The 21,539-nt window shown below is 49.2% G+C and overlaps 1 protein-coding gene across 5 annotated transcripts in view; it reads left to right on the forward strand.

Moving 5' to 3' along the window:
• The window catches only part of grk6 (G protein-coupled receptor kinase 6), a 159,450-nt gene that overhangs the window by 26,576 nt on the left and 111,335 nt on the right, over window positions 1-21,539 (forward strand). For 4 of the 5 annotated variants that reach the window (XM_038795214.1, XM_038795216.1, XM_038795215.1 and 1 more), the window contains exons 3-5: window positions 11,504-11,581; window positions 11,846-11,946; window positions 21,187-21,279. In XM_038795214.1, the coding sequence (XP_038651142.1) occupies window positions 11,504-11,581; window positions 11,846-11,946; window positions 21,187-21,279 (272 nt within the window). The remainder of the gene's footprint in view (window positions 1-11,503; window positions 11,582-11,845; window positions 11,947-21,186; window positions 21,280-21,539) is intronic. The other variant, XM_038795213.1, reaches the window with a different exon arrangement.

Consider the following 21,539-nt stretch of genomic DNA (forward strand, 5'->3'; position numbering starts at 1 on the left):
ATTAGCTCTGTGTGTGTCTGTGCACTGGAGCCAGTGTCCATTAGCTCTGTGAGTGTCTGTGCACTGGAGCCAGTGTCCATTAGCTCTGTGTGTGTCTGTGCACTGGAGCCAGTGTCCATTAGCTCTGTGTGTGTCTGTGCACTGGAGCCAGTGTCCATTATCTCTGTGTGTGTCTGTGCACTGGAGCCAGTGTCCATTAGCTCTGTGTGTGTCTGTGCACTGGAGCCAGTGTCCATTAGCTCTGTGTGTGTCTGTGCACTGGAGCCAGTGTCCATTAGCTCTGTGTGTGTCTGTGCACTGGAGCCAGTGTCCATTAGCTCTGTGTGTGTCTGTGCACTGGAGCCAGTGTCCATTAGCTCTGTGTGTGTCTGTGCACTGGAGCCAGTGTCCATTAGCTCTGTGTGTGTCTGTGCACTGGAGCCAGTGTCCATTAGCTCTGTGTGTGTCTGTGCACTGGAGTCAGTGTCCATTAGCTCTGTGTGTGTCTGTGCACTGGAGCCAGTGTCCATTAGCTCTGTGTGTGTCTGTGCACTGGAGCCAGTGTCCATTAGCTCTGTGTGTGTCTGTGCACTGGAGCCAGTGTCCATTAGCTCTGTGTGTGTCTGTGCACTGGAGCCAGTGTCCATTACAAAGAGAACAAAGAACAAAGAAAAGTACAGCACAGGAACAGACCCTTCGGCCCTCCAAGCCTGCGCCGACCATGCTGCCCGTCTAAACTAAAACCCACACTTCCGGGGTCTATATCCCTCTATTCCTATCCTATTCATGTCTTTGTCAAGGTGCCCATTAAACGTCACTATCATCCCTGCTTCCACCACCTCCTCCGGCAGCGAGTTCCAGGCACCCACTACCCTCTGTGTAAAAAAAAAACTTGCCTCGTACATCTCCTCTAAACCTTGCCCCGCACTCCTTAGACCTATGCCCCCGAGTAATTGACCCCTCTACCCTGGGGAAAATGTCTCTGACTATCCACTCTGTCTATGCCCCTCATAATTTGGTGGACCTCTATCAGGTCGCCCCTCAACCTCCGTCGTTCCAGTGAGAACAAACCGAGTTTATTCAACTTCTCCACATAGCTAATGCCATCCACACCAGGCAGCATCCTGGTAAATCTCTTCTGCACCCTCTCTAAAGCCTCCACATCCTTCTGGTAGTGTGGCGACCAGAATTGAACACTATACTCCAAGTGTGGCCTAACTAAGGTTCTATACAGCTGCAACATGACTTGCCAATTTTTATACTCAGTGCCCCGGCCAATGAAGGCAAGCGTGCCGTATGCCTTCTTGACTACCTTCTCCACCTGTGTTGCCCTTTTCAGTGACCTGTGTACCTGTACACCTAGATCTCTCTGACTGTCAATACTCTTGAGGATTCTACCATTCATTGTATATTCCGTACCTGTAGTAGACCTTCCAAAATACATAACCTCACATTTTCCGGATTAAACTCCATCTGCCATCTCACCTCCCAATTCTCCAAACGATCTAAATCCTGCTGTATCCTTCGACAGTCCTCATCGCTATCGGCAATTCCACAAACCTTTGTGTCGTCCGCAAACTTGCTAATCAGACCGATTACATTTTCCTCCAAATCATATATATATACTACGAACAGCAAAGGTCCTAGCACTGATCCCTGCGGAACACCACTAGTCACAGCCTTCCAATTAAAAAAGCACCCTTCCATTGCTACTGTCTGCCTTCTGTGACCTAGCCAGTTCTGTATCCACCTTGCCAGCTCACCCCTGATCCCGTGTGACTTCACCTTTTGTATCAGTCTCTATGCTTTGTATTAGCTCTGTGTGTTTGTGCACTAGAGTCAGTCTCCATTAGCTCTGTGTGTGTCTGTTCAGTGGAGCCAGTGTCCATTAGCTCTGTATGTGTTTTGTGCACTGGAGTCTGTCTATTAGCTCCGTGCACTGCAGCCAATGTATACTAGCTCTGTATGAGACCCCTCCTCCTCCTCCTGCCGCCCCTCCTCCTCCTGTGCAATGCTCCTCTGCCCCCTCTTCATCCTCCGGAGTCATGTGTCCGTTAGCTCTGTATGAGTGTCTGTGCACTGGTTTCAGTGTCTTTTCACTCTGTGTGTACATCCTCAGCAGTTGTGTACTGCCAACACCTTTCCTTTCTTCCCAGATATTGCTCTCCTCATTTTCCACTCGCTTCCTTATGAATCGTGCTCCTCACCCTCTCCTACTCCTCACTTACGCCTCCCCCTCTCTTACTCCTCCTTCGTTTCTTCTCCTCTTTCCCCATTCAACCTCCTCCTCCGCCTCTTCATCCACTTTCCACCTCCTCTGCTGCCTCCCTCTTCCGACACCTCCCCCAACACCAACTCCTCCTCCTCTGCCGACCTTCCTCCTCAGCTGACCCTGCTCCTCTGCCAAACCTCCTGTCCTCATCACCCTCCTCTTCCAGCCCTGCCACGCCCTCCCCCACCTGGTCCTCCTCGCCCTCCCCCACCTGGTCCTCCTCGCCCTCCCCCACCTGGTCCTCCTCGCCCTCCCCCACCTGGTCCTCCTCGCCCTCCCCCACCTGGTCCTCCTCGCCCTCCCCCACCTGGTCCTCCTCGCTCTCCTGCTTCCCACACCCAGTTCGACCTCCTCACCCCTCCTCGTCCTGCCCCCCCTCGTCCTTCCCAGACCCCCTTGTCCATCCCCCCTCATCTCTCCCCCCCCCCCCCCCGTCCTTCCCCCCCCCCTCTCGTCCTTCCCCCTCCCCGCCTCGTCCTTCCCTCCCCTCTTCCTCGTCCTCCCCCCCCTTCCTCGTCCTCCTCCCCCCCCCCCCGTCCATCCCCCCCAAAAAAACCTTGAGTCAGCAATTACCACCAATATGTTTATCCAATGACCATTTGAATGCCCTTAATGTTGGCGAGTCCACTACTGTTGCAGGCAGGGCATTCCACACTCTTATTGCTCTCCGAGTAAAGAACCTACACCTGACATCTGTTCGATATCCATCTCCCCTCAATTTAAAGCTATGTCCCTTCGTGCTAGCCATCACCATCCGAGGAAAAAGGCTCTCACTGTCCACCTTATCTAATCTTCTGATCGTCTTGTATGCCTCAATTAAGTCACCTCTTAACCTTCTTCACTCCAACGAAAACAGCCTCAAGTCCCTCAGCCTTTCCTCATAAGATCTTCCCTCCATACCAGGCAACATCCTGGTAAATCTCCTCTGCACCCGTTCCAATGTTTCCACATCCTTCCGATAATGCGGCGACCAGAACTGCATGCAATACTCCAAATGCGGCTGCACCAGAGGTTTGTACAGCTGCAACATGACCTCATGGCTCCGAAACTCAATTCCTCTACCAATAAAAGCTAACACACCGTACGCCTTCTTAACAACCTCGCGCCCGCTCTTGGCCACCTCGCACCTGCTCGTGCATGCTCTGGGCCTGCTCGTGCCCGCTCTGGGCCTGCTCGTGCCCGCTCTGGGCCTGCTCGCGCCCGCTCTTGGCCTGCTCGCGCCCGCTCTGGGCCCACTCGCGCCCGCTCCCTGCCTCCTCGCGCCCGCCTTGGCTTCCCCGTATACGGAACCCAGTTTGAGAATCTCTGGCCTTATTATATAGATATATTGATGGATTGATGGATCGATGGATGAATACATGCTCAATAGCTAGAGAGACCTACCGATTGACCCACTTACTTACTTACTTGATGTACAGATAGGACAGATCAGTAGATGATTGAAAGATTAATAGTTGGAAAAAGAGACATGTTGAAGCTTTTCATCTTGCACTCATCAGAACACTTCAAAGTAGATAGGGAGTCCAAAACTGCACGTAATACCCCGGGTATGGTCTTACCAAGGCTCTGTATAACGGCAGTAAGATATTTCTATTTCAATGAAGGCCAACATACCATTTGCTTTTCTAATTGCGTGGGGTCTCACAGCCCCCCCCCCCCCCCCCCCCCCCCCCCCAAACAAAAACCTTGAGTCAGTAATTACCACCGCAAAATGCCACAGCTCTTCACTTCTGATTTCCAGGCAACAGGCACACCTAAGATGGTGAGCCGCCCCAGATCAGGGGTGGAACAAAGAAAAATTCCCAGTCACTTTCACCTGAGGAATTCAAACAGGTTTTAAATCAGCACCCTCTTCCTGGAGGTGTCACTGGACTGGAACCTCCACAGGTTGAACTGACTGCAAAGACAGAGGTCTTTAAACACAGATGAATCAGATTCAGCTCACCAGCCTTTTGATCAAAAGTGAAACTTTCACACACCTGGCTGCATAGAGAGAGTGTTTTGAACCTTCCCCTTTAGACAGAGATCCATCAGTTTCTGCTCCCCAGCTTTTTGATCCATCCGAAAATCAACTAACAGAAATAGACATCCTGAGCAAGGGTGGTCAGTTCCAGCCCCACAGACCCCGCTGTCCCAACATAAGTGAATTAGCCAATAATTTGTGAATTTCCCTGAAATCTTTTGACTCTTGACTGCTCCAATGCTTTCCAAGCACTGGATTTGTGAGCAAAACGTTAAAAAAACTGTTTATTTATAACAAGGACAAAGATGAACAAAAAATGGTGATAATGAAACAATGGTCTGCTGATCTGACTGTGCCCCAAACCCCGTCCGACCCACCACAGCATAGACATAGGGTGGGGGTAGGGGGAAGGATTGAAAATAACAGGGATTAAAAGGGTGTAAAATGGTTTTTTGCTGACGTAATGGCGGTCTTTGTAGCCAACAATCTTCTGATGGTGGTTTTCAACTAGAACCAGCAGGCTGTAGAATTCTCGCTGGAGAGTCACTTCCACTTTTAACAAACAGGAGAATCCCCCCTGAGGTCGGCTCAGTCCTGACAAGCCTCCATTCAATTGACTTCCAGTCTCATTGAGACAACTTTAGAATTCTCCACCTGAGAATTTAAATAATAATAATAATGATCGCTTATTGTCACAAGTAGGCTTCAATGAAGTTACTGTGAAAAGCCCCTAATTGCTACATGCCAGCTCCTGTTTGGGGAGGCCGGTATGGGAATTGAACCCGCGCTGCTGGCATTGTTCTGCATTACAAGCCAGCTGTTTAGCCCACTGTGCTAAACCAGCCCCTCATGAAGGTTGTCCTGGATACAGAACTGGTTCGGTTATTAATCCAACAACAAGTTAAGTATTTTTTAAAATTAATTAATTAGTGCTTAAATGTCACTCGGAGGGGTGCAGTGCTCCAACTGAGAGATGTGGCAGATTTGTGACGCTTCCAGCATTTCAGTCGACTATGTCTGCAGAAAGTTTTGATGTAGAGATGCCGGCGTTGGACTGGGGTGAGCACAGTAAGAAGTCTTACAACACCAGGTTAAAGTCCAACAGGTTTGTTTCAAACACAGCTTTCGGAGCGCAGCTCCTTCCTCGGGTGAATGGAGAGGTATGTTCCAGAAACATTCCAGAAAGTTTGGCAGCTCCTCACAGACCGCATGGTTCAGTTGGAGCAGCAGTTGGATGCAATTCGGAGCATGCAGGTGGCGGAAAGCATCATAGATATGAGTTGTAGAGACGTGGTCACACCCAAGGAGCAGGCAGAGAGATGGCTGACCGCTTTAAAGGGCAGGCAGTCAGTGCAGGAATCCCCTGTGACTGTCCTCCTCTCTTACAGGTATGCCATTTTGGATACTGTTGGGGGGGATAACCTAACAGGCGAAAACAACAGCAGCCAGAACAGTGGCACGACACTGGCTCTGTTGCTCAGCAAGGGAGGGCAACGTGCAGGAGAGCGATAGTTATAGGGAGCTCTAGAGGCGCTATAAGCAGATAGGCGCTTCTGTGGATGTGCAAGAGACTCCAGGATGGTCTGTTACCTCCCTGGGGCCAAGATCAAGGATGTGTTTAAATGAACAGGGGCAGCACGGTAGCATGGTGGTTAGCATAAATGCTTCACAGCTCCAGGGTCCCAGGTTCGATTCCCGACTGGGTCACTGTCTGTGCGGAGTCTGCACGTCCTCCCCGTGTGTGCGTGGGTTTCCTCCGGGTGCTCCGGTTTCCTCCCACAGTCCAAAGATGTGCGGGTTAGGTGGGTTGGCCATGCTAAATTGCCCGTAGTGTCCTAAAAAGTAAGGTTCAGGAGGGGGGTTGTTGGGTTACGGGTATAGGGTGGATACATGGGTTTCAGTAGAGTGATCATTGCTCGGCACAACATCGAGGGCCGAAGGGCCTGTTCTGTGCTGTACTGTACTGTACTGTACTGTACTGAACACAGGAGATCCTGAAGGGGAGGATGAACAGCCAGAGGTCGTAGTACACATAGGTAATAACGACATAGGCAGGAAGAGTGATTAGGTCCTTCAGGGAGTTAGGCAGTAAGCTAAGAAGCAAGACCTCGAGGGTTGTAATGTCAGGATCACTCCCTGCCAGTGAGGCTAGAAATAGGAGGGTAGTGCAGCTAAACACGTGGCTAAACTGGTGGTGTAGGAGGGAGGGTTTCAGATTTCTGGACCATTGGGATATCTTCCGGGGCAGGTGGGACCTGCACAAGAAGGACAGGTTACATCTAAACTGGAAGGGCACAGATCTCCTGGCTGCCAGGTTTGCTAGAGTCACTAGGGAGGATTTAAACTAGTATGGCAGGGGGGTAGGAACCAGAATATTAGCTAAGAAAGTGGTTATTCGGGAGGCAAAACAGAAATTCATCCCCAGGAGGAGGAAGCATGCTAAGGGGAGAATAAGGCATCCATGGCTGATGCGGGAAGTCAAGGACAGCATAAAAGAAAACGCATACAGGGGCCTGTCGGGAAGGTAGGTTTACCTCTTTAAAAACTTAACTTGCAAGAGAAGCGGCCTTCAGATTTTCAGCGGGAGCAGTGACCAGGGTTCTGCCGGGAAGGTAAGTTTACCTCTTTAAAAACTTAAAAAACTTACCTTGAAGAGTGACATCACAGCAAAGCAGTGACCTGATTGGCTGGTAAGGAAAGTGCTCCAATTAGCAGTGGCTGGGAGAAATTTAACTCTTCATGTGTTGGTAAGTATTGTGATTGGTAAGTATTGTGATTGGTAAGTATTGTGATTGGTAAGTAAAATGTTTATTCCTTTCACTTATTCATTATTTGATATTATATTTGTAATCAGTTAAGGTGAAGTGTAAAAATGGCAGGAGATCCCAGACCCGTGTTATGCTCCTCGTGCTCAATGTGGGAGTTCAGGGACGCAGCCAATGACTCCTTCATGTGCGGGAAGTGTGTCCAGCTGCAGCTCCTGTTAGACCGCATGACGGCTCTGTAGCTGCGGATGGACTCACTTTGGAGCATCCGCGATGCTGAGGAGGTCGTGGATAGCACATTCAGTGAGTTGGTCACACCGCAGATTAGGATTGGTGAAGGAGACAGGGAATGAGTGACCAAAAGGCAGAGAAGGAGCAGGAAGGCAGTGGTGTGTGGGGTCAGGGGTGTGGGAAGCAGGCAGGAGAATGGGGATGAGAAAAATATCAGCCATGATTGAATGGCGGGATAGACTCGATGGGCCGAGTGGCCTAATTCTGCTCCTATGTCTTATGGTCTTATAGAAGACAAAGGGTAGCAGTGGAAGGGTGCTTTTCTAAATGGAGGGCTGTTCCTCGGGGATCAGTGCTGGGACCTTTACTGTTTGTAGTATATATAAATGATTTGGATGAAAATATAACTGGTCTGACAAATAAGTTTACAGATGACACAAAGTTTGGTGGAATTGTGGATAGCGATGAGAACTGTCAGACTTTACAGCAGGATACAGATCGGTTAGATTCTTGGGCCGAAAGATACCAGATGGAGTTTAATCCGGACAAATGTGAAGTAAAGCAATTTGGAAGGTCTAATACTGGTGGGAAATTTACAGTAAATGGCAGAACCCTTAAGTGTATTGACAGGCAGAGGGATCTGGGTGCACAGGTCACTGAAAATGACAACGCAGGTGGGGAATCATAGAATTTACAGTGCAGAAGTAGGCCATTCGGCCCATCGAGTCTGCACCGGCCCTTGGAAAGAGCACCCCACTTAAGCCCACGCTTCCAACCCATCCTTGTAACCCAGTAACTCCACCCAAACCTTTTTTGGACACTCAGGTCAATTTAGCATGGCCAATCCACCTAACCTGCATATCTTTGGACTGTGGGAGGAAACCGGAGTACCCGGAGGAAACCCACGCAGACACGGGGAGAACGTGCAGACTCCGCACAGACAGTGACCCAACCGGAATCGAACCTGGGAGCCTTGAGGTGTGAAGCAACTGTGCTACAGTGCTACCCCATGGTCACAAAGGCATATGGCATGCTTGCCTTGATTGGCCGGGGCATTGAGTATAAAAATTTGGGAGGTTGTGCTGCAGCTGCACAGAACCTTAGTTAGGCCACACTTAGAATGTTATGTTCAATTCTGGTCGCTACACTACCAGAAGAATGTGGAGGCTTTAGAGAGGGTGCAGAAGAGGTTTGCCAGGATGTTGCCTGGTATGGAGGGCATTCACTATGAGGTGAGGTTGGATAAACTCTGTTTCTTATCACTGGAATGACGGAGGTTGAGGGGTGAAGTCTACAAAATTATGAGGGGCATAGACAGAGTAGATAGTCGGAACCTTTTTCCTAGAGTGGAAGAGTCAGTTACTAGGGGACATAGGTTTAAAGTGCGAGGTGCAAAGTTTGGAGGAGATGTGCAAGGGAAGTTTTTACACAGAGGCTAGTGGGTGCCTGGAACCCGCTGCCGGAAGAGGTGGTGGAAGCAGATACGATAGTGACGTTTGAGGGCGTCTTGACAAATAAATGAATAGGGTGGGAATAGAGGGCTATGGACCCGGAACTGTAGAAGATTTTGGGTTAGACGGGCAGCATGGTCTGCGCAGGTTTTTCGGGCTAAAGGGCCTGTTCCTACGCTATACCTTTCTTAGTCCTCTTGTCTGCTCCAGACATCGACCGTGTGTCTCCGTTATTGCAGGTCAAGATTACTTCCAGTGGAACTGAGGGGAAGATCAGTTTTAGCTCCCTAGCCTTTCAATCGGGAATTTCAACTTTCACAGATCTGATAGGAAAAGAGGGCTTAAACCAGCTCCTGGCTGTTCTTCATGTCCAACCAGAACTGAGAGACAAATGGTGCTTGCCTGGCTGTTTGCGAATAAAATCAAATCCTTACAGGGCAAAAGGAAGCCATTCAGCCCATCTGCACCGAACCTCTGAAAGAGCACCCAAGCCCATTGCCCTATCCCAATAATCCCTTCATCTAACCTACACATCCCTGAACACTAAGGGGCAATGTAGCATGGTCAATCCACCTAACCTGCACATGTTTGGACTGTGGGCGGAAACCGGAGCATTCGGAGGAAGCCCACGCAGACACGGGGAGAATGTGCACACAGGTAGTCACCCAAGGTTGGACTCGAATCTGGGTCCCTGGCGCTGTGAGGCAGCAGTACAAACCACTGTGCCGCCCATGAATCTTCCAGCAACTCTCCAACAAGTTGACCAATCCCAAACGAGAACAGAAGATGTCCTGGACATTCAGAGGCACCGATTGGCTGCTTGCCAAGTCCATCATGGGCCATGCCACAAAGCATCAAGGGGAGGCCTGGGTCAGTACATAGGCCAAAGTTTTCTTCAGTTTGAGCAAAGATTTTCAATGTTGCAGGACAGGAATTTTTTTAAAAGACACAGAAGTCAGGACTTTTTCTTACACATGTAGTTCAGAATAACAGCAAGTGTGGGTTCAATTCCCGGTCCAGCTGAGGTAAATTTGAGAGCTGCCCCTTCGCCCTCACCCTGAGAGTATACCTTAATGATGGACCAAATCTGTCAAGGGAAGAGCTCAGGATGAAGTATCAGAAGACGATGAGCCAAGGGGCACATACCACACCCTGAGGAACATAAGAACTAGGAGCAGGAGTAGGTCATCTGGCCCCTCAAGCCTGCTCTGCCATTCAATGAGATCACAGCTGATCTTTTGTGGACTCAGCTCCACTTTCCGGCCCGAACACCATAACCCTTAATCCCTTTATTCTTCAAAAAACTATCTATCTTTACCTTAAAAACACTTAACGAAGGAGCCTCAACTGCTTCACTGGGCAAGGAATTCCATAGATTCACAACCCTTTGGGTGAAGAAGTTCCTCCTAAACTCAGTCCTAAATCTACTTCCCCTTATTTTGAGGCTATGTCCCCTAGTTCTGCTTTCACCCGCCAGTGGAAACAATCTGCCCGCATCTATCCTATCTATTCCCTTCATACTAGCTTCACCACTAGCTACTGATTGCCAACCAGAGAAACACCCATTAATCCCCAATCTTTGCTTTCTATTAATTAACCAATCCTCTATCCATGCTACTACTTTACCCTTAATGCCATGCATCTTTATGTTATGCAGCAATCTTTTGTGTGGCACCTTGTCAAAGGCTTTCTGGAAATCCAGATATACCACATCCATTGGCTCCCCGTTATCTACTGCACTGGTAATGTCCTCAAAAAATTCCACTAAATTAGTTAGGCACGACCTGCCCTTTATGAACTCTCATTGGAGATGGTGCAGCAAAGGTTCCCTAGATTGATCTCTGGAATTAGGAGATTGTCCTGTGATGAGTAAATTGGGTTTTTAGTCTCTGGAATTTAGAAGAATGAGAGATGGTCTCATTAAACACTACAGAATTATGAAGGGGTTTGATCTGGTGAACGCTGAGAGATTGTGTCTGATCGTTGGGGAATCTAGAACATGGGCACAGTCTCTGGATCAGGGGCCGATTATTTAGGACTGAGATGAGGAGAAATTTCTTCACTCAAAGGGTTGTGAATCTTCAGAATTCTCTACCCCAGAGGGTTGTGGAAGCACTATCATTGAATATATTTAAGGCTGGGATAGACAGATTTTTGTTCTCTTGGGAATTAATGTGTATGGGTGGCACAGTAGCATAGTGGCTAGCACTGTTGGTTCACAGCGCCAGGATCCTGGGTTCGATTCCTGGCTTGGGTCACGGGCACGTTCTCCCCGTGTCTGCGTGGGTTTCCTCCGGGTGCCCTAGTTTCCTCCCACAAGTCCCAAAAGACGTGCTGTTAGGTAATTTGGACATTCTGAATTCTCCCTCTGTGTACCCGAACAAGCACTGGAGTGTGGCAACTAGGGGATTTTCAATTCTCTTCATTGCAGTGTTAATGTAAGCCTACTTGTGACAATGAAGAATGTGGGGAAAAAATATTAAAATATGAGGCGTGAATGGAAAATGAAGTTGAAGCCCAAGATCAGCCATGAATCATACAATACATAAGAACTTAAGAACGAGGAGCAGGAGTAGGCCATCTGGCCCCTCGAGCCTGCTCCGCCATTCATTGAGATCATGGCTGATCTTTTGTGGACTCAGCTCCAATTTCCGGCCTGAACACCATTATCCTTAATCCCTTTATTCTTCAAAAAACTATCTATCTTTATCTTAAAAACATAAAAATACAGTTTATAATCCATGATCGTATTGAATGTCAGAGCAGCCTTGATGGGCTGAGTGGTCTACTCCTGGTCTATTCCTGTGTTCTTGATAATGATATGTCTGTGCTTCCTCCTTAGGCAGATTATGAGGTAACTCCAGATGAAAAGCGGAAGGATTCTGGCCAATGCCTGGTGGACAGGTTCCTAAATCCCAAGGTATAACATTGCCTCCATTTCTGCCTTTCAAAAACCCACTGGAAAAAAACAGATGGAGTAAAGTAAACAATGTTGGTTGTATTGTGTGAATTGCCCAGAGCTGAGTACAGTAAGGGGATGGGAATGATTATAGATCGTAATGCAGTCTCTACCTGAAAGATAAGTCAGGCTGATATTCATCGGCACAATGGCTGATATTTCCATACCAAAAGGAGGTCTGAAATGAAGGTTCTTTCGTGCTGAGTTTGTCTTTTTTTCCTTTAGTCTCCTGATTATATTTCGGAGGTACCCAACAACTTGAGGAGTCATTGTTTACAGGAACTGCAATATGGAGCCTGTAAGGAGCTCTTCACAGATTGTGGCAAGTAAGTGTGCTTCAGTTATAAACCTTTATAAACTGACAAATCAATATTTCAAATTGTATAAGACTCTTGTGGCTGTTTTATTCTTACTACCAATTCAGTAATACCTTCCATTCATATAACACCAATAACAGTGGGGTGGAAACAAGCAAAATCTGGCATCAAGCTGCACAATATAGTTGGACATTCGCTTACGAAACAGGTTAGCTGAAAGAGCATCTTAAAGGAGGAGAAAGAGTTCAAAATGAGGAGGCAGCAGGGAGAGAATCCGAGAGTTTGGTGATGTGGAGGGAGTAGGGAGAGAATCCAAGAGTTTAGAGATGAGGGGAGTAGGGAGGGATTCCGTGTGTTTGGAGATGAGGAGAATAGGGAGGGTTTCCAAGAGTTTGGAGATGGGGAGGGGAGTAGGGAGGGATTCTATTAGTTTGGAGATGTGGAGGGAAGTAGGGTGGAATTCCGTTAGTTTGGAGATGTGGAGGGGAGTAGGGAGGGATTACGTTAGTTTGGAGATGAGTAGGGAGGGAATCCAAGAGTTTAGAGATGAGGGGAGTAGGGAGGGATTCCGTGAGTTTGGAGATGAGGAGAATAGGGAGGGTTTCCAAGAGTTTGGAGATGGGGAGGGGAGTAGGGAGGGATTCCATTAGTTTGGAGATGTGGAGGGAAGTAGGGAGGAATTCCGTTAGTTTGGAGATGTGGAGGGAAGTAGGGAGGAATTCCGTTAGTTTGGAGATGTGGAGGGGAGTAGGGAGGGATTCCGTTAGTTTGGAGATGAGGAGAATAGGGAGGGTTTCCAAGAGTTTGGAGATGGAGATGGGGAAGGGAGTAGGGAGGGATTCCGAGAGTTTGGAGATGAGAGGAGTAGGGAGGGAAACCGAGAGTTTAGAGATGAGGGGAGTAGGGAGGGATTCCGAGAGTTTAGAGATGAGGGGAGTAGGGATGGATTCCGTGAGTTTGGAGATGAGGAGAATAGGGAGGGTTTCCAAGAGTTTGGAGATGTAGATGGGGAAGGGAGTAGGGAGGGATTCCGAGAGTTTGGAGATGTGGAGGGGAGTAGGGAGGGATTCCGAGAGTTTAGAGATGAGGGGAGTAGAACAGCACAGCACAGAACAGGCCCTTCAGCCCTCAATGTTGTGCCGAGCCTTGTTCGAAACCAAGATCAAGCTATCCCACTCCCTGTCATTATGGTGTGCTCCATGTGCCTATCCAATAACCACTTGAAAGTTCCTGAAGTGTCCGACTCCACTATCACAGCAGGCAGTCCATTCCACACCCTAACCACTCTCTGAGTAACCTACCTCGGACTTCCCTCCTATATCTCCCACCCCGAACCTTATAGTTATGCCCCCTTGTCACAGCTACATCCACCCGAGGAAATAGTCTCTGAATGTCCACTCTATCTATCCCCCTGATCACCTCATAAATCTCTATTAAGTCGCCTCTCATCCTCTTCCGCTCCAAAGAGAAAAGCCCTAGCTCCCTCAACCTTTCCTCATAAGACCAACCCTCCAAACCAGGCAGCATCCTGGTAAATCTCCTTTGCACCCTTTCCAATGCTCCCACATCCTTCCTATAATGAGGTGACCAGAATTGCACACAGTAATCCAAATGTGGTCTCACCAGGGTCATGTACAGTTGGAGCATAACCCCACAGCTCTTAACCTCAAACCCCCTGTTAACAAACACTAACACACCATAGGCTTTCTTCATGGCTCTGTCCACTTGAGTGACAACCTTCAGAGATCTCTGGACATGAACCCCAAGATCTCTCTGTTCCTCCACATTCCTCAGAATCCTGCCGTTGACCCTGTAATCCGCATTCAAATATTTCCTCTCAAAATGAATCACCTCACACTTATCAGGGTTAAACTCCATCTGCCATTTTTGGCCCAGCTCTGCATCCTATCAATGTCTCTTTGCAGCCTACAACAGCCCTCCACCTCATCCACTACTCCACCAATCTTGGTGTCATCAGCAAATTTACTGACCCACCCTTCAGATCCCTCCTCCAAGTCATTGATAAAAATCACAAAAAGCAGAGGACCCAGCACTGATCCCTATGGTACACCGCTGGTAACTGGTCTCCAGTCTGAAAGTTTTCCATCCACTGGATAGGAGGGATTCCGTGAGTTTAGAGATGTATAGGGGAATAGGAAAGGATTCTGAGAATTTAGAGATGTGGAGGCCAATAGGAAGTGCACAGTGGTTAGCACTGCTGCCTCACAGCGGCAGCGACCCGGGTTCAGTTCGGCCTTGGGTGGAGTTTGCACTTTCTCCCTATGTCTGTGTGTGTTTCCTCCGGGTGCTCCCAATTTCCTCCCACAGTCCAAAGCTGTGCAGGTTAATTGGGGTCATAGGGTTACGGGGATGGGGCGGGGGACCTGGGTAGGGTGCCCTTTCAGAGGGTCGTGCAGATTTGAAGGGCTGAATGGCCTCCTTTTGCAATGTATTGTTATGAGCCAGTGTTTAGAGAACCCCAAAGTGTATCATGCGGGACACCTGACCCGCAACTTTGAATAGATTGTGGTATGGGGAGCACACGGGCCCACTCTACAGGGGTGATGCAACAGAGCTTTACAGTACTTTTAAATTACAACAGTGTTTATTTATGAAACCAGTTAACACTTTATAAACCCACAGTAAACATCTTAACAACTATCAACACCAATAAATCCCCAAAGAATACAGTACTTGATAGATAACCCTTAATAAATTCCCAAACAAGATCTGGAATACAAAAGACCCTTCTTAACACAGATCAGGTTTAAATTCACTATTGTGAGCATTCAGCACTTTAAAATCATCCAATTGATTTGGAGACAGTCTTTAGTTTGCAGAGAGAGATCCTTATGCGGCATCCTTGCTTTGCGTGCAGCCATCCCGCTCTCAAAACAAAACTAACCACACCCTGTAGCAAACAGCCGGAAACGAAAGTAAAGCAGACAGACAGCCCAGCTCCAGCCACTCTCTGACATCACTGCAGCTCTCTAATTAACACCTGTTTCCATTTCTTAAAAGGTACTCTCACATGACACCTCCCCCCAAGAAAAAAAAATCAACCATCAACTTCCAAGGTGGTTTCATTTTTCACCTTCTCACTTTCCTTTAAGAAATGTGGACAATGAATATACATTTTTTTTCTAACAAAACAAAACATGCAAACATTGAATAATAAGTCTTCGAACGTGTGGTGTTTTTTAAACATGGCGTTCTCTCCATCAGAAGTGAGAGAGGTGGTGGTGGTGCAGAATGCCGAGAAGACATTTGACCATGTAGAGTGGAACTATTTGTTTGCAGTGTTGGAACAGTTTGAAATTGGGCTTTGGAAATTGAATTTTGCGAGTCTGGTGGGTTGGGTCAAGGCGGGTTTGTTGAGATGGGACAGCCTTCCCCTATCGTTGGAAGGCCGGGTGCAGGCGGTAAAGATGAAAAACTTGCCACGGTTTTTATTTTATTTCAGTGCCTTCTGTTTTTTTTTTTGCCTAAAATCGTTTTTTATGGAGGTGGAGTGGTTGATTTCCATGCTTGTTTGGGCAAGTAAGGTAGCAAGGATTCGGCAGACGTTGCGTCAGAGAGGGCATTGGTGTACATTTCTGTGTACAGATTCCAGCTGCATTCTAAAGAATGCTCTCAGTTTAAGCTTCACTTGAGCTCTTCCCAGAGAGTTAGCAGATTAGAAAGTGGGTTAGAGTGTTACAGACATGTGGAAAAATGATCTGGAGGAAGGTATAGGTGGTCTGATTAGCAAGTTTGCAGATGATACTAAGATTGGTGGAGTTGCAGATAGTGAGGAGGACTGTCGGAGAATACAACAGGATGTGGCCTGGTATGGAGGGTGCTAGCTATGAAGAAAGGTTGAGTAGATTAGCATTGTTTTCGTTGGAAAGACGGAGGTTGAGGGGGGGGCCTGATTGAGGTCTACAAAATTGAGAGTATGGACAGGGTGGATAGCTCATGGCTCGGCACAACATTGAGGGCCGAAGGGCCTGTTCTGTGCTGTACTGTTCTATGTTCTATGATAGCAACAAGCTTTTTCCAAGATTGGGGGTGTCAATTACAAGGGGTCACGATTTCAAAGTGAGAGAGGGAAAGTTTAAGGGAGATGTGCGTGGAAAGTTTTTTAGGCAGAGGGTGATGGGTGCCTGGAACGTTTTGCCAGCGGAGGTGGTAGAGGCGGGTACGATAGCATCATTTAAGATGCATCTAGACAGATATATGAACGGGCGGGGAACAGAGGGAAGTAGATCCTTGGAAAATAAGCGACACGTTTCGATAAAGGATCTGGATCGGCGCAGGCTGGGAGGGCCGAAGGGCCTGTTCGTGTGCTGTAATTTTCTTTCAAAAACGGCAAACGATTAGCGGTGGTTTTGGGACCAAATGGTTGCCGACCAGAGTAACGGGTTCCGCAAACTGACAGTTGTCAGGTGAGTCAGAAAAAAGTAAACTTTTTATAATGCTGTAAGTCTCCACACTGCAAACCGTGAGGAAGGTCACCGTCTGTCTGTCGTCCCCAACCATGTTATTCAGACGAACAAAGTAGCACCGTCATTCAAATTACAGGATCCATTCCCATCCCCCGGCGTCAAACACCTATAGCTTACCGATGAGTGGCATATCTGCCTCCTAGAGGACTGTTGAGGCCTAATCGAGGTGGGCCTGGTCCGGAGGCAATGGCGCCTCCTCCAGCTCCACTTTATTCTTGTCGCCAGTGTAACACCTTAGGCAGGCAGCCACTTGGAAGCGATGACTATAAAAATGTTTTGATTTATTCTCAATACTATTTACACCTACCCTGAAGGGTCGCCTGCGTTGTCCCACACTGGGCCCGGGGTATTTATGTCCCGACAGTCCTAGGAAAAGAGGGGATAGACCCGCCCCCTCACCTGGGTAAATCGTACTCTGGTGAGGCCACAGGGACTCTGAGAGAGCAGATCCCTGCGCCTCCTGTAGGGTCATAACAGGAGGGTTGAGGACTGGAGGAGGTTACATGAATAGATAGGTTGTGGGAGTCGAAGAGGTTACAGAGATGGGTAGTGTTGTGAGGCTGGAGGCGGTTTCAGAGATTGGGAGAGTTTACATAGAATTTACAGTGCAGAAGGAGGCCATTCGGCCCATCGAGTCTGCACCGGCTCTTGGAAAGAGCACCCTACCCCCTACCCAAGGTCAACACCTCCACCCTATCCCAATAACTCAGTAACCCCACCCAACACTAAGGGCAATTTTGGACACTAAGGGCAATTTATCATGGCCAATCCACCTAACCTGCACATCTTTGTTGTGAGGTTGGAGGAGGTTCACAGAAATAGAGGGGGTTGTGGGACTGGAGGAGGTTACAGAGAGAGGGTTGTGGGACTGGAGGAGGTTACAGAGATAGGGAGGGTTGTGGGTCTGGAGGAGGTTACAGAGTTGGGAGGGTTGTGAGGCTGGAGGTTCACAGAGATCAAGCGGGTTGTGGGACTGGAGGAGGTCCCAGAGAGAGGGTTGTGGGACTGGAGGAGGTTACAGGGATATGGGGGGTTATAGAACATAGAACAGTACAGCACAGAACAGGCCCTTCGGCCCTCAATGTTGTGCCGAGCCATGATCACCCTACTCAACCCACGTATCCACCCCACACCCGTAACCCAACCCCCCCCCCTTAACCTTACTTTGATTAGGACACTACGGGCAATTTTAGCATGGCCAATCCACCTAACCCGCACATCTTTGGACTGTGGGAGGAAACCGGAGCACCCGGAGGAAACCCACGCACACGGGGAGGACGTACAGACTCCACACAGACAGTGACCCAGCCGGGAATCGAACCTGGGACCCTGGAGCTGTGAAGCATTTATGCTAACCACCATGCTACCCTGCTACCCTGGTTGTTGGTCTGGAGGAGGTTACAGAGATGGGGAGGGTTGTGGGATTGGAGGAGGTTCACAGATAGAGAGGGTTGTAGGGTTGGAGGAGGTTACGGAGATGGGGAGGGCTGTGGGACTGGAAGAGGGTACAGAGATATTGAGCGTTGTGGGGCTGTAGGAAGTGAGAGGGAGATGGGGAGGGTTCTAAGGTTGGAGGCGGTTACAGAGATGGGGAGGGTTGTGGGTCTGGAGGAGGTTACAGAGATGGGATGGGTTGTGGGTCTGGAGGAGGTTACAGAGATGGGGAGGATTGTGGGACTGGAGGAAGTTACAGAGATAGGGAGGGTTGTAGGGGCTGTAGGAGGTTAGAGGGAGAGGTAGGGTTGGAGGCGGGTACAGAGATAGGCAGGGTTGTGGTTCTGGAGGAGGCTACAGAGAGTGACGGTTGTGGGACTGGAGGAGGTTCACAGAGAGGGTTGTAGGAGGTTACAGAGATAGGGAGGGCTGTGAGGCTGAGGAGGTTAGAGATAGGGAGGGCTGTGAGGCTGGAGGAGGTTCACAGAAATAGAGAGGGATGTGAGGCTGGAGGAGGTTACATAGATCGGGAGGGTTGTGCGAATGGAGGAGGTTACAGAGATAGAGATGAGTTGTGGGTCTGGAGGAGGTTACAGAGATGGGGAGGGTTGTGGGACTGGAGGAGGTTACAGCAATGGGGTGGCTTGTGGGTCTGGAGGAGGTTACAGAGATAGAGAGGATTGTAGGGGCTGTAGGATGTTAGAGGGAGGGTTGGAGGCGGTTACACAGATGGGGAGAGTTGTGTGACTGGAGGAGCTTACAGAGATGGGGAGGGTTGTGCGACTGGAGGAGGTAACAGAGAGAGGGTTGTGGGACTGGAGGAGGTTACAGGGATAGGGAGGGTTATGGGTCTGGAGGAGGTTACAGAGATGGGGTGGGTTGTCGGACTGGAGGAGGTTACAGAGATATTGAGGGTTGCAGGGGCTGTAGGAGGTTATAGAGATATTGAGGGTTGTAGGGGATGTAGGATGTGAGAGGGAGATGGGGAGGGTTCTAAGGTTGGAGGCGGTTACAGAGATGGAGAGGATTGTGGGACTGGAGGAGGTTACAGAGATAGGAGGGTTGTAGGGGTAGAGGAGGTTACAGAGATGGAGCGAATTATGGGACTGGAGGAGGTTGCAGAGATAGGGAGGGTTGTGGGACTGGAGGAGGTTATAGGGATAGGCAGGGCTGTGGGGGGGTAGAGGAGGTTACCGGGATAGAGCGGGTTGTGGATCTGGAGGAGATCACAGAGGTGGGGAGGGTTGTGGGGCTGGAGGAGATTACAGGGATAGGGAGGGTTTTAGGGGCTGGAGGAGGTTAGAGGGAGGGTTTTAGGTTTGGAGGTGGTTACAGAGCTGGGGAGGATTGTGGGACTGGAGGAGGTTACAGAAATAGGGTGGGTTGTGGGACTGGAGGAGGTTACAGAGATAGGGAGGGCTGTGGGATTGGAGGAGCTAACAGAGATAGAGAGGGCTGTGGGGCTGCAGGAGGTTACAGTGAAAGGGAGGATTTTGGGACTGGAGGAGGTTACAGGGAGAGGGAGGGTTGTGGGACTGGAGGAGGTTCGTAGATAAGGTTGTGGGACTGGAGGATTTTACAGAGATTGGGAGGGTTGTGAGGCTGGAGGAGGTTACAGAGATAGGGAGGGTTGTGGGACAGGAGGAGGTTCACAGATAGGGCTGTGAGGCTGGAGGAGGTTGCAGAGATATGGAGGGTTGTGGGACTGGAGGAGGTCACAGAGGTGGGGAGGGTTGTTGGGTTGGAGGAGGTTACAGAGATCTGGAGGGTTGTAGGGTCTGCAGGAGGTTACAGAGATCTGGAGGGTTGTAGGGTCTGCAGGAGGTTACAGAGATCTGGAGAGTTGTAGGGTCTTTTAGAACAGTACAGCACAGAACAGGCCCTTCGGCCCTCAATGTTGTGCCGAGCAATGATCACCCTACTTAAACCCACGTAACCGATATACCCGTAACCCAACAATCCCCCCATTAACCTGACACTACGGGCAATTTAGCATGGCCAATCCACCTAACCCGCACATCTTTGGACTGTGGGAGGAAACCGGAACACCCGGAGGAAACCCACGCACACACGGGGAGGACGTGCAGACTCCACACAGACAGTGACCCAGCCGGGAATCGAACCTGGGACCCTGGAGCTGTGAAGCATTGATGCTAACCACCATGCTACCGTGAGGTCTGCAGGAGGTTACAGAGATAGAGAGGGTTGTGGGACTAGAGGAGGTTACAGAGATAGAGAGGGTTGTGGGACTAGAGGAGGTTACAGAGATAGGGAGGGTTGTGGGACTGGAGGAGGTTACAGAGATAGGGAGGGTTGTGGGACTAGAGGAGGTTACAGAGATAGGGAGGGTTGTGGGACTGGAGGAGGTTACTGAGATGGGGCGGGTTGTGGGACTGGAGGAGGTTACAGAGATAGGGAGGGTTGTGGGACTGGAGGAGGTTACAGAGATAGGGAGGGTTGTGGGACTAGAGGAGGTTACAGAGATAGGGAGGGTTGTGGGACTGGAGGAGGTTACTGAGATGGGGCGGGTTGTGGGACTGGAGGAGGTTACTGAGATGGGGAATAGTGAGGCTGGAGGACTGATATTAAATCAAGGATGAGAATTTTAAAATCTCAAAGATGTTGGTGCAGGTCAGTGAGCACAGCAGGTATAGGGGAACGCGAGTTGACGAGAGATGTTTGGATGACCTGTGTCCACAGGGGAAAGTCTGGTGGGTGAGCAAGCATTGTGTTGGAATAGTTGCGTCTCAAGGTAACAAATGCATGGACGAGGGTTTCAGCAGCAGCTTAACTGAGGCAGGGTCACAATTAGGTCATGTTACTGGAGTGGATCTTAGTGAATGGGTAGATCTGTCCTCATCACAAGGTTAACGCCGGCGGCAGTGTTCTGAGCAGTCTGCTTTCGCCTTTGGTTGTAACGAGGAAGAAGGACGCAGTTGGTGCGTACTCCATGGCAATGCCTCGTCCAATTCTATTCCGAATGTCAACTGATCAGTTCTCCACTCGTACAGAATAAAGTTGTTGTTTCCCCTGACATTGGTATTCATGCCAGTCTCCTGATGAGCTTATCAAATTATCATTTCGTGTTTTAGCTGCCGCATTCCAGCTCTGTCTGACCAAAAGGCACGGTGGAGTTGGTTCTGATGGTGTTGTGTGCCGATTTGTTTGGGAGGCAAGAGTGAGCGGGATGAGGGAGTGAGGAGTGTCGCTTTGAGGTATCCAGACCAACCCAGAATGAGAGTCAGACAGTCCACTAAGTGTGTGTACATCTGGTGTGACCCAGTATATCACTCATACTCTCATGTTCCACGTTGTCTCCATCTCACAGATTGGTCCATGATTTTCTGAGCGTGGCACCATTTGCTGATTATGTGGACAGTCTGTACTTCAATCGTTTTCTCCAGTGGAAGTATTTGGAAAGGTAAGTCCTCTCCAGTAGCATTGATCAGACTACTATCCAAAACTCAGTTGCCTCAGAGGAGAACCTGAAACTCCACCTTCGTTTTGGGACAGTAAGAAGTCTTAGAACACCAGGTTGAAGTCCAACAGGTTTGTTTCAAACACTAGCTTTTGGAGCATTGCTGCTTCCTCAGGTGAATCAGATGAAGATTCACCTGAGGAAGGAGCAGTGCTCCGAAAGCTAGTGTTTGAAACAAACCTGTTGGACTTTAACCTGGTGTT

The sequence above is a fragment of the Scyliorhinus canicula genome, chromosome 4 (assembly GCF_902713615.1).
Source record: "Scyliorhinus canicula chromosome 4, sScyCan1.1, whole genome shotgun sequence".
Classification (NCBI taxonomy): domain Eukaryota; kingdom Metazoa; phylum Chordata; class Chondrichthyes; order Carcharhiniformes; family Scyliorhinidae; genus Scyliorhinus; species Scyliorhinus canicula.